This window comes from Anopheles stephensi, chromosome 3, assembly GCF_013141755.1.
Source record: "Anopheles stephensi strain Indian chromosome 3, UCI_ANSTEP_V1.0, whole genome shotgun sequence".
NCBI classification, from domain to species: domain Eukaryota; kingdom Metazoa; phylum Arthropoda; class Insecta; order Diptera; family Culicidae; genus Anopheles; species Anopheles stephensi.
In genome coordinates, this window is record NC_050203.1 from 12,255,625 (window position 1) to 12,269,655 (window position 14,031).

The window sequence follows — 14,031 nt, forward strand, 5'->3', positions numbered from 1 at the left end:
AAACCTTATTTCATTCGCCGTGTGAACTTTGTTACTTGGGTTTCGAGAGTGCGACACCCCTGGCAACAGAACAGCACGATACTGTTTGAAAACCACTGAAACCATAGTAACGGTTTGAAAATACGTTGTCTTCAGTGTGCGGAGCAACATTCGAGGGCAGGTACCGTCGTCCTTTCGGGGTGGATAAATTGACCCTCCGGTACACCGTTAGGGTACAAACAGCATCCGTACGTTGTCGAGAGTGAGTCGAGGGTTGTTTTTGTGCACCGTGAGCACCGGGGTGTGTTGTGCCGGGCAGTGTGTGATTTTGATCGACGTAAATCAGAAGCAAGTGTGCGTTGTGTCGGAAGGTCGAAGTTTCGCGCATGGTCTATTGGAACGTCTCCGCTTGGGAAAAAAGACTGCAGCTGGGAAAGGCAGGCATTTCTAGAACATCGCTGGAACGGTGCAGTTGTTGTGTGTGCGTGTGCACGAACCGTCCTGTGGTGAAAGTGTTTTTAATTGTAAGCTTGAAACAGCAGTGTGATAAACACACGATTGTGGCAAAATGTTGCTCAAACAGATCGGTACCGTGCTGGCACGAGCTGAATGCCAGCGGCGCCATCGCTCGTTGGTGCAGTGTAAGTTATTGCTCGACGGCTAGGAATAGATAGCATTGATAATATTTCTCTCCCCCCCCCTCCCCCCTTCGTTCGTTTGTAGTAAGCCGCCACTTTGCCGCTGTTCCGTTGGCGGAACCGGCTGCACCGTCGCTGAAGACCGAAGTACCTGGACCGAAGTCAAGAGCACTGCTGCAACAGCTGAATCAACTGCAGGTAGGTTGCTGACATCTCGGGCCGGATTGCCACAGAATGGAACGGAACGGAGAGTCCGGATCAGCCGGCGTAGGGCGTTGATTGCATTGTGAGCAATCCGGATCGGTTTCTTTCGTCTGATTTCGTGGGGGGGGTAAGGAGCGCCGACGGACGCGCCACCCTACACGCGTCAATTGGCATCAATTGAAGGGAATTGCTTTCAATCAATTGTTTATGCTGGGCTCACACTCGGGAACCGCTGGATGGAGGCAGAAACAGGAACGCCCTCCTTCCTGTACAGTTCCCTTTTGGGCCGGACACTCACACACGCCCTGTCGTCAATGGAATGTCCTTGAAATGATACGCATCGCAGAAGATGATATTCTTACGTTGCACGTCCCTTACAATGCTTGTCTTGTTTCAATGGACGCGAGGGTGTGTTCACCGGTCGCGATTGTAGACGATTAAAAATTATTTATATAAATAACACTCACAACGCTGTCCATTACTTTCGGACGCGCAATCCATTGCGGACGGAATGTCGTCGGTTCCCTGACCTCTAAGACGATGAGGTGAATTTATTACGGAGCCGTTTAAACGGCTCTGTCTGGTTGAGCTGTGCTGCGGGAACCTCCTTGGGAACCTTCCACCCCTGCCGCTGGCGGTTGGACTTGAACTTGAATCTACGTGGTACGCATCATATGCCGGTGTGCTACGTGTTTGACCACGCGTTGCGTTATTTTTGGACCCGATCTCCTGTTCATTTTTCCTTCTGCTAAAGAGCATGCTTACCATCGTTTGTGTGTGTTTGTTCTCTCTCTCTCTCTTTCCCTGCTTGCACGTGGCTCAAAACTCCCAGAACGCCAACTCGGTGCAGATGTTTGTGGACTACGACAAATCGATCGGCAACTATCTGCAGGACGTGGATGGCAATGTGCTGTTGGATATCTACACCCAGATTTCGTCGGTACCGCTTGGCTACAATCATAAGGAGCTGCTGAATGTGTTCCGAGATGATCATAATCTGTCGAGTAAGTATGGCGCACCCACCCCGGTTTTGTTTTGCTTGTCCAATCTGCACGATTAACACACGCTGCAGATTTATACCCCCGTTAAGTCCTGACCGATAACAAAAAACAAATCCCCCAAATTGCGTTCGCCTCCAACGAAGCACATATGGTGCGATGTATGATTATGCACTCGGCTCGGAATGCAACAAGGTTTATCGCACCAACTCACTTTATCACCTTCGACGCGTGCCGCGTGGCGTGTGATCCGCGAACCAATTGTTTCACCCGAAGAAAGGTAGGGGAACCGGCTACCGGTGTGATTACAGTCGTTGATAAATTGCAACCAGTTAGAGACAACCTGGAAATTGTTGCTCAAGGTTAGGAACTGTGGTGCTGTGTCAGGTCACAGCATTGAACGTTTGAACATGCATTTTTGTTGCACTGGAAGGTGGGAAGGTGGCCGTAGTGGAGCTATTATTCAATTTGAATTTTAATTGAAGTTCTGGGGTCGGGCGGGTAATTTATTTAAAATTATTACAGTCAATTTAATGTTGATTTGACGATGAAAAGATTCAGTCGAGCTCTTTAATTTGATCGGAGCTCATAATGATAATCAGACCACCAAGCACCGGTCGGCGATAGAGATAGAATCGGGTTTGTTAATTGAAAAAGAAACTCTCGAGCAATCTTATTATTTTAAAGTATTTATATTTTTCCCTAAGTTCTTTTAATAATGCAGGAATAACTGGAAATCGCTTTACGGGGTTTCCGGCAAACTGAAACACCCTGCCCAGTCAAGACACCGGGCATTATGGCAAAATTATAGCAAACTATTCAGCGCTCCGGTACGCTAACGCTATGTTCTTTCATCCTTGTTCAGCTCTCATCAACCGCCCAGCTTTGGGTGTGTTCCCGGGCGAGGATTGGCCCAACCGCTTGCAGAACGTGCTGATGTCCGTTGCTCCGGTCGGGCTCGATCACGTCACGACGATGATGTGCGGTTCGTGCTCGAACGAAAACGCGTTCAAAAACATCTTCATCTGGTATCAGAAGAAGCAGCGTGGCGAGGCAACTCCCTTCACCGAGGCGGAGATACAATCGTGCATGATTAACCAGGTCCCGGGTGCACCGAAGCTAAGCATCCTGAGCTTCCACGGTGCGTTCCACGGGCGCACGCTCGGCTGCCTTTCGACGACACACTCGAAGTACATCCACAAGATCGATGTGCCGTCGTTCGATTGGCCAATCGCGCCGTTCCCCCAGTATCGCTATCCGCTCGAGGAAAACGTGCGCGAAAATGCGCAGGAAGATGCTCGGTGTTTGGCCGAGGTTGAGCGATTGATTGAGCAGTACGGCAAGCGGGGCATTCCGGTGGCGGGCATCATCGTGGAGCCTATCCAGAGCGAGGGAGGCGATAATGAGGCGTCGCCCGAATTCTTCCAGCAGCTGCAGAAAATTGCCAAGGCCCGTGGCAGTGCGCTGCTGATCGATGAGGTGCAGACGGGCGGTGGACCGACGGGAAAGATCTGGTGCCACGAGCACTTCAATCTACCGAGCCCCCCGGATGTGGTGACGTTCAGCAAGAAGATGCAGCTCGGTGGCTATTACCATGGGTCGCACATGAAACCGTCCCAGCCGTACCGGGTGTTCAACACGTGGATGGGCGATCCGGGCAAGCTGCTGCTGCTCGAGTCGATTTTGCGCGTGATCAAGCAGGAATCGCTGCTGGAGAATGTGCGCCGGACGGGCGACAAGCTGAAGGATGGGTTGATGCAGGCGCAGAAAGACTTCCCGCATCTGCTGAGTGCGGCCCGTGGGCGGGGAACGTTCCTGGCGATTAACTGCGCGACGCCCAAGCTGCGGGACGATATTGTCGGTGCGCTCAAGCAGAAAGGTAATCTCCACGGACCGTAGCGCTTTTGTGTGTGTGTGTGTGTGTGTGTGTGGTTTCGTTTGTTAATTGAAGTTTTCGTCCTTTGCGCATTGTAGGTGTTCTGTCTGGCGGTTGCGGTGAGCAGAGCATTCGCTTCCGTCCGGCACTAATCTTCGGCGAGAAGCATGTGGACATCTTTATGGACAAATTCCGGCAGGTGCTGAAGGAGGTGAAGTAAAGGGGCAGCTACACACCACCACACATCACCTTCCTGACCATGCCAGCTAACTTACTGCACAAAGTAAAAGAGAAACCAGGCATCTTTGACGGATGTGAAGAAGTGTTCGCCGTCGCTGGACAGAAAGGCCGATTGAATTGTACCGTTTAGTGTTAACCCTTCAATGCACAGCAGCAACTTGCGCACAAAGAGAACGATAATGTTTAATAGATTTACCGAAAAGGGTGTAAAGATGAGTTAGGTTGCCGTGGTCGAGGTGGCGAAGAAATTCGTCCCTGTGCACCTGCGCACCGATGGCCCTAAACCCGGATGGTACGTATATTAGTGCTTGTAGCTGCCGGCTGAGAGATGCCACATTTTAGAGCTGAGCGTTTTGAGGCAGATCTCTGACATTACTACAGACAAAACAAACATACGATATGTAGCAACAGCGCACACCAACACGCTTAGCATAGCGTGAATGATGAGAGAACATTTGTCTTCCAATGAGCTAAAAGTGATTCCACAATAATCGGTGTCCAACGGTCGGTAGCGCCAAACTGTCTGCTAGGCAGGGGCCCGAGCCGATTCCGTTACAAAATAAAATAGATAAATGTTGTCGCATACAGTTAACGAGCGGTTAGAGTGTGTTTGTTCTACTTTTTGTTTTGTGAGAAAGCTCTCTAAATCATTGCTAGTGTAAGTAACGTGGGACTAAATCCTTTTAAATTCATTCTGCTCATTGCCCTAATAAACCTAGGGTATCAGACAATTTTTATTTCTCATTTTCTTTTGTTCAATCTCATTCATCGCAACCGTTTCCCCCCCTTTTCTTTTACTTTTAGATGTTGTTTTCCTTTGAATTTGAAAAATCCTACCTACGGCTAACGAGGGTAAGTAACGAACCGTGTCTCTGCGTCCGTGAGGTTGGATGCGGGCACATAAAAGGTAACCGATCCGGCTTTTTTGAGACCTTCTTCGCGACGAGCTGTTGACAAATTTGTGCTGCTGTGCAATTGTACAAACTTGTCCTGGGAGTTTAACCCTGGGCCTGGCAGCTTGTTGTTAGCATATCAGCTTTCTTTGAGAACCGCGAACCGTGCGAAAACTGAGGAGATCTGAAAGAGCTGGAGACGCTTAACGAATTTAGCCTAACGATGAGAACGATGATGATCTATGCAAATTTGTGCGCTCCGACTCGGCAAATCGGTCAGAGGCTAGGGATAGATGCTCCGCCCAAAACGGAAATACAGCCATACCATTGCCTTGTCGGGGGGCTCATAGAGGGGTCCGGTTCGACGACGAACCGACGTTGGCGAAAGTTTGCGGGACCAAAATGAGAAAAGCAAGAGAAAACGTAAACGCGAGCCGGAAGGCCGGAAAGGCAAACCGAACGGCTTGTTAACCATTTCCGTATGCTAATGTATTCTGCTTTGGTACGCTTCGTTGGCGGATGCGGATACAACCTTGAGCGGATGCCACAACAACTGAAAATGGGATGAACATATTTTGTGCTCGTGTGCTGTTTGGTGCGTTTTCTTTACATTTTCCAGCAGCAGCTGGAACCTAGGCTGTTTCAGATCAGTTTCTTCCGTCTTGGCGAGACATGGTTTTGGTGTTTTAATGGGATTACAATCATAACGCAATGAGTATCATTTAAGAGATTTTCTTTGGTCGAGAGACTTTGGTTTTGTTTGAATGAATTTCCTACACTATTGAATGATTGATTGATTTATTTATTTGTGGCTTTGTTTTTTTTTTTGCGCAAAAACTTAAGGGCAAAGGTGTTTTGTTCCATTCTCTAAAGCGTAATCCGTTCAGAGGAGCAACTGACAGGAGCTGCTTCATTCTGATGCTGCTCCCTTCTGAGTAGCTTTCTCCTGGAGCAGTTTCCTGCAGAGAACAGTGGAGATCCACCGTGAAAGCAGATTTTTCCTACAGCGCAAGTCGATTCCAGAACAGCCGGAGATCTTCTTCGAGAGCAATTGTCGGACTACGCATGCGATGAAATTCGATGAAATAGTCCAATGGCTCCTCCCAGAGCACACAATCCCAGTAGGCGCAGATTTGCTGCATGCGTTTTTTTTACAAATGGACTGTTTGGCCGAAAGCTTAGCGCGAAAATAGCTGAATGTTGCTTCTACAGCTCAAGTTGCTGCTGCTTCAAACCGTTGCTTCAAGTTGATCGATTCCGTGGCGAAGACATGCCTTAGTAAAAAAATTCCTTCACAGCTTTGAAGACATGTTTGTTATCATGAATTTCAAAAAAATTTATAACTTTTAACGTCAAAAATTCACAAAAATAAAACACCTTTTGGAAATTTCGAACCCAACCGTAACTCCGAATATGTTCGGGCATGCCAAAAGAACCCTTCCACCAGAAGACTCTCAGTAAGTGCAAAATAAGGGAAGTTTGGTTGCCCCCGTCGAAAAAGCATTGAAAAAAAACCGGAAGGAAGTTGGTTTATGCTTCCGTGTACTGCACACGGTGTTAATGGTGGTGTGGGTGAATTGTTCTGACGGTTTGTTTTTTTTTTTGGTGCTCCTGCTAAACATGGTAATTTGCATTTGAAAAGCATGTCAGCATTGCGGTTAAATTTTGCCAACAACCACTTGCCCACCCACCGGCAAACGGTTCGAGGACATGTGTAGACAGAATGGGAAAACAAAGGGAAAACAAAGGAAAAACAAAATGTCGAAGGCAAATGAAATGTTTGGTGTTTGTTTTGTTGTTGTTGGTTTTCCCCGAGTATTTCCCATACGGTATGATGGCGTGGCGAGGACGAGCGGATGAGGCGCTTGCGTTAGACGAATACGTTTAATGTTCCACACACGAACACACACACATTTTCTGCACCATCGATGAAATCTTTTCGGACCCGGCACGACATACTGCACCCGTCGCCGTTGCTGCGTTACATCAAGATGCGAAGCGAAAGGAACAATGGCTACTGAGAATAATGTACAAAAAGACAAATTAAAGCCTACGACAAAGCACTAAGTGCCATTTCTTGTTCTTTTGTTCAGCGGGGTCGTTCATATCGGGGTCTACCGCTAGCGCCTAACATGGGGTGGAATTGGTTCACTTTGCCTTTTCGCTCCACCCGACATGATTAAGTGCTGATGTGAAAGTGGCTCGGCCGAGGCTTGAGCCCAAACGTGTAGTTAACGGTTCGTTTTGGGTCATTATGGAGCATCAGAAAAAAGAAACATCCCGGAGGGTCCTTCACAGTTTTTTTTTCACAGATTCTTGACCATTGCTGGCTGGCGAGATGGTAACACCGGATGCACATTGTGTTGTTTTGGGGAAGTGAAAAATGTCTTCTAATTATTCTCCAAACCTTTGCCTGGCTACGGGCGCGAGCGCACGTTTGAATGTGTGGGTCTGTCTGTGTGCATGTGATCTTCCTCTGCAAAAACACATAGCGACCGTCAGTTACCGCAAGGGTCTTTCGGTTAGGTAAAACACAAAGTAGGCTGAGAAAATTTAAAATCAACATCCCTTCTTCTGCTGGCAAGATTCTTTTCGGGTTTAGCAGGATAGTGGTGGATTATTTATGGGCGTCGTATCTTTCGTTGGTCGTCCTGCATTGTTCGTCGGCGTTAATGCTGTTTTGTGGCGCTTAATGGAAAGAAGAAGAACAAGAGAAAAAGTAAAAAACGGGGGCTAAATTAGCATGTAAAATGTTGCGAGGATGTTTTTGTGGGTTAAATTAGTTTTCTGAAGGGATGCAAGAGGTTGTCTAAAAATTTTCTACTGCTTATGTTTGATGTCCACTTTTTCAACACACTGTTGGACAAAAAAAATCTTAATAAAATTTAGGATAGTTAAACATGTAACAAGCGAGGAAAAACGGGCCAACAACATACAAACTTCGGTGGCATTTAACGGTGCAGCTTACAGTACATTAAATTTAGTCCACAGTGGTCCGACCTTTTCGCACATTGCCCACGAGGTCCCATAGCTGCTTCCGGTCGGGCGTTGCTTGTCGTTATTTCATTTTTATGTAGCATCTATGGCACCTGCAAAACAACCGGTACAACCTACCATCCAACCAACTAACCGCCACGGACACATCGGAACGCTTTTACAGGGTCGCTTGTTGTAGCATTTTTCACTGTCGTGAAACGGGAAACCATTCTTCGTCGCCTGTACGACGCTGCGGCACGATGTAACTTTCCATCTTCATCAACTTTTGCATGTTGTTGTTTTTTTTATGTTGACTTGCAGCGTTGTTTAATGCCCTGCTACCTACTTACCTGCCCGGGTAAGACAGGGTCTTCGGAAAGTTCCCGTTTGTCGTTTTACATTCCACGGAATTCTCACCCTTCGATAGGAAGTTTAATGAAAAGCATAGTTTTGTTTCGCTTTGTTTCAGCGTGGTCAACGGACGGCTCGAGAAGAGCATCCACATCACAAAGCACTTCCAGCTATGCTTCTCTTCTAGTGGCAAGCTCGCGTAAAACAATGGCCAAGTCCGGTTGGACCGGTCAAAATAGTTTTAGCCGGCGCGCTTCTTACCCACCGACCGATCTCTCATAACGATCGGAACCCAAGCCCATTGCACTGGGCCGATGCATTGCAATCAAAAAACTTTTAATTAATTCTAGTAGACAATTTTCGATTAAGCTGAAGGGATTGGGATGCGAATGAGTGAGCGTAGGTGAGGAAGGCAAAGGATCGCCAGGCCCAGGCAAACTACCGTTGGCATGACGGTATGATGGAAAACCCGGTAGACAAATAGTTCTCACGAAACAAAATAGAACATTTTTCCTGTCTGTGTTTTTTCCTGGTACTTCTGCTGTTGCTGCTGCTGGGACTGGGGCTTTTCATGCTTCGCTTCTGGGCATTGGGTGGCAAAAAAGTATTTGTTTGTGCAAATAGGCACACAAGCCCAGCCCAGACGAATCGTGTTGTGACGAATCGTTGCGGATGGCAAGGGATGGAAAATGAGGAGGGATGCATAAATAAGGGAACGGTACTGGTACAATCGGCAGTGGGGCAGTGGAGGTCAAAAAGTTGTTGGGGAGTTTTATTTTACGGTTTACTTCTGCCTGGATGCACCCGTATTCAGCATTTGTCGAATTTTCTCCATCCATTTCCATTCCACATTTTGTAGTGGGAAGAATGAGAAATCGTTTTCAGTTCTGAGCAAATGTCCTGTAAGTGGCGAAAAGTTTTTTGATGCGGTACTGTAACGTGAAAGTTTTTTGTTACATTACGTGCTGCTTTCGAGTCCGTGAACAATGATGTATTTCTTTAATGTAATGAAGGAAAAGAATCAATTGAGTTAAATACTAATTGATGGTTTTCTGGCAAGTAATTGCGCGAACGATAAAAAAGGTTCGTCTTAATTACCGGATTTTTTTATGAAGCACCATGCGTCTCCATTATGGTTAAATAAATAAAATTTGATAAAATATCATTTGTACATAGCTAGAGTATTCAAGAAAATGTCTAAACGAGCTGATAGAATTTAATTTTATCGGTTCGAATTGCACAATTGATATTTAAAAGGAATTATAACGATATCTATGTAAATGATACAAAGTACTAGGCGCCTCCATCATAAGAGGTGTACCTTTTGCCTGGCTTTTGAGATTGTCGTTTTGAGAAAAATTAACCTAGGGTATAGTTATCCATACTTACCGAATAATTTCTCAACTAGAATTTATGCACCCAAACAGCAGTATAAAACCATCTTTCCGCAAATTTTCTTTGAGTATTGGCTTTATTAGTCACTGAGTAACGGTGTAAAAGAATATAATATTTTAGTGTGTTTGTTTGTTTGTTTTCTAGCTCACACACACTGATGCACAAAAAAGAGAAAAAACATAAAGAGAAAAATCGACCGCCTACTGCAATCTCCATCAGTTGTCATACATTACGCTACAGAGGGCGCTTCGATCGACAGCGAGACATGTCTACGTAGTGTGCATTGGTGCATTGTTTAGTTTTCTTTAGTATTCAAGGTGGTGATTAGTGTAAAGGCAAAAACAGCCCACTCTTGTGCATCCTGGGGGGAGAGTATTTTATGATGTGCTTTTTGAGGACCCCGAGTCTAGTTCAGATTCCATCCGTAAGCGGGACGTTCCGTGGTACGTGCGCGAGCCGTATTTGCTGAGTTGTAGTTGCCATAGTTCTGTGCATACGTTGCCTGACCGCCGGCCGGCGGGGCTGCATACTGCTGCTGATAGTTGCTGGCCGACGTGCGCTGATCGACGGTTACCGGATATCCTCCCGGACCGATGACCGTACCGGACGTACCGGTTCCGCTACTTCCTGCCGGTTTATTCTCGGAAAACAGTCCACCGAAGCGTTTGTTGTCGATCAGGTTGCGTGCATCGAACAGGCCACCCAAACCACCGCCGGCACCACCCGCTCCCGCAGCCCCACCGGCGGCCGGCCCGATGCCCAAGCGCTGATTAATGTAGGTACCGATCTGCTGCTTGACCGCGTTCGAGACGGCGTTCTGCACTCCGTTAAGGATGCCACCGAAAAATCCACCGGACGGAGCTGGGGTCGGTTTGCGTGTCGGTACGATAATGTTTCCTCCGGCACCATCGAACTGGCCACCCCCGCCGTAAGAAGAACCACCTCCAGCACCACCGCCTCCAATGTACGAACCACCACCACCGCCACCACTGCTTCCTCCGTAACGGTTACCGGGGTTGTTGTCTGAGGGCAGCGATGGGTAGAGCGAAGGACCGGATGGAGGTTGTGGACGGGCAGGTGGTGCCGCTGGTCGCTGACCATACGGATTGTTGGGGTTCAAACCAAGCGTACCGAGCACATCATCGTCACCACCGTAACTAGGGCGTCCACCGGATGGTGCGGAAGGCTTAGGACCGTTGTTGTACACGTTGCTAACTCCCTCTGTCAACCGGAACGGATTGGAAGCCAGCATGACGAAGTTGTTTGTTAGGAGATGGTTAGAACAAAGTAAAGAAAAAATAATAATAAACACAACAAAAGCGGTAAGTAGCACAGGGATTAAACATGGTGGAGGGGTGTGTACGCCTTGAACCAGCAAACGATTCGCGCTAAGAACATGTAAGGACAAGGACGCAAAACAGAAACTAAAGCAAGGAACGGACAGAAAGCGATCTACGGAAGCGAGGAAAGCAACAGAACGTAAACGAGCAAAATTTTGGTTTGTTTTCCCGACTATTCCCACATTTTTGCCAAAATATGTCTAGAAACATGCACAAAATGATTTCTAAATTTAATGACACAACCAATGAAAATAGATGACAATGGATCAAGTAAATTGGCAAGGATTAATAGGAAACAATGTTGCTAAGTAACTTATACGAAATGAAAGACGCATCGGTTCTCGATATTCTCTAATATTTTCACATTTCGCATTTCGCGCACAGGATTTATTTACATGATCATTGCCAGACCGGGTACGGGTGCAGTTGGTTTCGGTGTCCTCGCGCTTAGCTGGCCGGTATCAGAAGCGGAAGCTACGTTGAAACCCCAAGGGAAAAAAAACTATTCTTTATCCGTAAACCGTTATTTTGAAATTTAAAAATATCCAAGAAGGCCTGTTATGCTTAGTAGCTGCTGCCATTGAATCTATCAACCCGTAGAAGTAAACAGTACCGAAAACTGCATCGCATCCGGCAGGGACCGAAAACAAACACTCACATAACGATGGCGACCGACGTGAGCTGAGTCAGCTGTCAGGGCTTAAAGCTTCCATGCCGACTTTCCCGGTCGGTCGGTAACTTAATTCAGCGTGTTTACACGGTGAGCTTACAGCATTATGTCACCGTGTCAGGGAAAACGGACCCGATGGTTGGATTTTGAGGCCGACTGCAACCGTATCTCCCCGCCAACCAAGCCGGGATTGGGATTAGTATCCCGTGCCTTTGTGACTTTGCACAGAGAAGGAAAGGGGTTTTTTTAGTGAGCACTCGACCTAGTTACTCCGAACGGTGGCCGCTTTCGCTTCTGATACCGATACGCGGGGTGGTTAGGCTGAGCTTAAACCGTACTGCACATTCCAAAACCACTGTTTCTATCAGCTTAGATTTGAAATCAGTTTCATTGCTATTTCCTTCTTTTCTTTTCATTTTTGTTTCATTCTTACATTCTCTCTCTATCTTTCTCTCTTTCTCCTACTCCGATAGCGCTGCGCTAGTTATTCTGGGTGTGGGCTTGGCCCCTCTAGCTTTAATACCTTCACGGATGAGATTCCCATCGTCGTAGCGCCGCTTGCACTCGTTACTCTTTCTCTGAAGGATTTCTTGTCTCTTTCCCTCGATGTCGTCTTTTGCTTTTCAGTGCCTTTACTGTGGTGTACTTCGTTGGACCAGAACTGCCTCCTCTCGGTTTTCTCCGTCAATCATGCTGCCAGCTAGTCTACGATTATTAGCGGTTTGCACTGCTAGCAGCTTTGCACACACACGGGGACGTGCCTCAATATTGCGTCAGGAATCATCTGTGTGTCTGTGTGTGTTTTTTACACTCCTGCTTGGTTTTCTTCCACTATTTACTACTCTTTTTCCCTTTCTTTTGTTTGCAAATTGCCAAAGTTTGCTAGTAGATAGTTTCGTGTGTGGTGTGGTTTTATTTAAACGTTACCTTGTAAATTGTATTTAAAGAGTTTTTTTTCCTGTATTCCTTTAATGTGTTAGTCACGGTTCACGTTTTTTCTTGTTGTCTTCTTGTTTTTTTTGCTGGTGGTGGCCGCCTGTGCTTTTGGTATTAATCTGGAGTGGTGGAAGTTTGTTTTGAATATGTTCTTTCATCATTTAGTGGAAGTTTTGCTAGCTTGGCTTATCTTCTTCCATGGGGGTTTCATGCTTTTGCTTGGTTTAATTTACATGCTTCTGCACCTCCCAATGCTCTTTCCTCCACCGTTTCTTTGTTTTCTATTGCGTTTTGTTTGTTTTTGTTTGAGTAGGGTGTAAAATTGTGTTTCTTATTTGCTATCGTTTATCCCGCTTTCGATTACCCTCAGCCTTGCGTTGGGTGTTAATCTTGTTAGTTAATAAATCTATATATTCTCCCATTCGTTTGCTACTTCATCTGCATTGGTGTGTTAGTTTTTCCCCTTTCTTGCGTTTCATGGTACGATTGGTTATGGTGTGGCAAACATGTGGTTTGTGTGTTTGTGTGTGTGTTCTATCGTAACGGTTTTGGTGTTTAGACTTAGCTTTACTGTTCCAAAACGTGCAGCTTCACTACGTGGTTTAGTTCAGTTTTGGTTTGCTTAGCGCAAAATAACGATTGCATTAAACCTTTTCTCTCTCTCTCTATCTCTCTGTCTACATGAATAGATTTGCAGATTGATTCGGTGTGCGTTGCTCAACGAGGTTCTTAAGATGCAGTGAAGGATGTGAAGGTAAAGGTCAAGGTGTGTATGTGTTTGTGTCTTTCTTTTTTTTACAACTTTAACTCTACTGCATCACGCTCTCATCGGATCGCATAAAGCGTCCAGCTTTGAGGAAAAAAAATCAGCTCGTTCGTTGATTGCTAACACATAGTTTTGGCCATTCTTCTCATTCCGTAACGGTCTTTATCATTTTCTCTTACCCCGCTCCCAGTTGCAATAGTTTTCTAGCTCTCGTTTTTTGTTGTTGTTGCATATTTTTCATTGCTTTTCCGATTATTAGACTCAGTTTACAATCTATTAGAAAATGTACAAAAATTACGCACTGCAATAGATTAAAAAAAAAAACAACAACCAAAAAGGCAAGGTACAACTAATTCCCTCGTTGCATATTTTGCATATCCCACCTCAAACCCGCTGCCGGTTATTCACAAGATGAAGTTAGTAATGGTGCAGAACGGAACCTGGTTGAAACAGACAAAATGGAGGACAGACAGAAACGGAAACCTAAGGGAAGGAACCTTATAAGGAACCGCTGGCACTGCTGCTCGTCAGTCGCCAATGGACACTGGAAAGGAGCGCGAGGCAGGGGACGGAGGACAGGACAGTGAACAGGGTCAACAACAGTGGACTGGGAGCGTTGCCACCCACCCGCGCCCCTCCATTGCGTGGCCGCTTCTCTGGCTGTTTGTTGTACAGAAACTGATTCCAGAGGCTCGGTTCGGTCGAGGTGGGGCTTGGATTTGGATGGGGATAGAAGGGATTGTGTGGAGAGGCGCCAAAGTTGAAGGGG

At 46.4% G+C, this 14,031-nt stretch overlaps 2 protein-coding genes across 6 annotated transcripts in view; one reads left to right on the forward strand and one right to left on the reverse strand.

Moving 5' to 3' along the window:
- Positions 1–120: 120 nt before the first annotated feature.
- Positions 121–4,537, forward strand: LOC118514253 (4-aminobutyrate aminotransferase, mitochondrial). The gene is made up of 5 exons (XM_036060967.1): positions 121–620; positions 703–815; positions 1,654–1,825; positions 2,685–3,698; positions 3,794–4,537. Exons 1-5 carry the CDS (start codon positions 548–550, stop codon positions 3,913–3,915), a joined length of 1,494 nt encoding a protein of 497 aa, XP_035916860.1. The 5' UTR covers positions 121–547; the 3' UTR covers positions 3,916–4,537.
- Positions 4,538–9,607: 5,070 nt separating this feature from the next.
- Positions 9,608–14,031, reverse strand: part of LOC118514254 (translation initiation factor IF-2-like) — a 59,924-nt gene continuing 55,500 nt past the window's right edge. For 4 of the 5 annotated variants that reach the window (XM_036060968.1, XM_036060970.1, XM_036060972.1 and 1 more), the window contains one exon: positions 9,610–10,771. In XM_036060968.1, coding sequence (XP_035916861.1) covers positions 9,957–10,771 — 815 coding nt within the window. In that variant the 3' untranslated portion in view covers positions 9,610–9,956. Of the gene's footprint in view, positions 10,772–14,031 lie in introns of all 5 variants that reach the window. The other variant, XM_036060971.1, reaches the window with a different exon arrangement.

What these genes read in the sequence shown, in the direction of transcription:
- LOC118514253 (XM_036060967.1), top strand. Translation starts at nt 548, where the DNA reads ATGTTGCTCAAACAGATCGGTACCGTGCTGGCACGAGCTGAATGCCAG. An exon ending in AGATGATCATAATCTGTCGA is followed by an intron (nt 1,826 to 2,684) that starts GTAAGTATGGCG and finishes ATCCTTGTTCAG; the next exon opens with CTCTCATCAACCGCCCAGCT. An exon ending in CGGTGCGCTCAAGCAGAAAG is followed by an intron (nt 3,699 to 3,793) that starts GTAATCTCCACG and finishes TGCGCATTGTAG; the next exon opens with GTGTTCTGTCTGGCGGTTGC.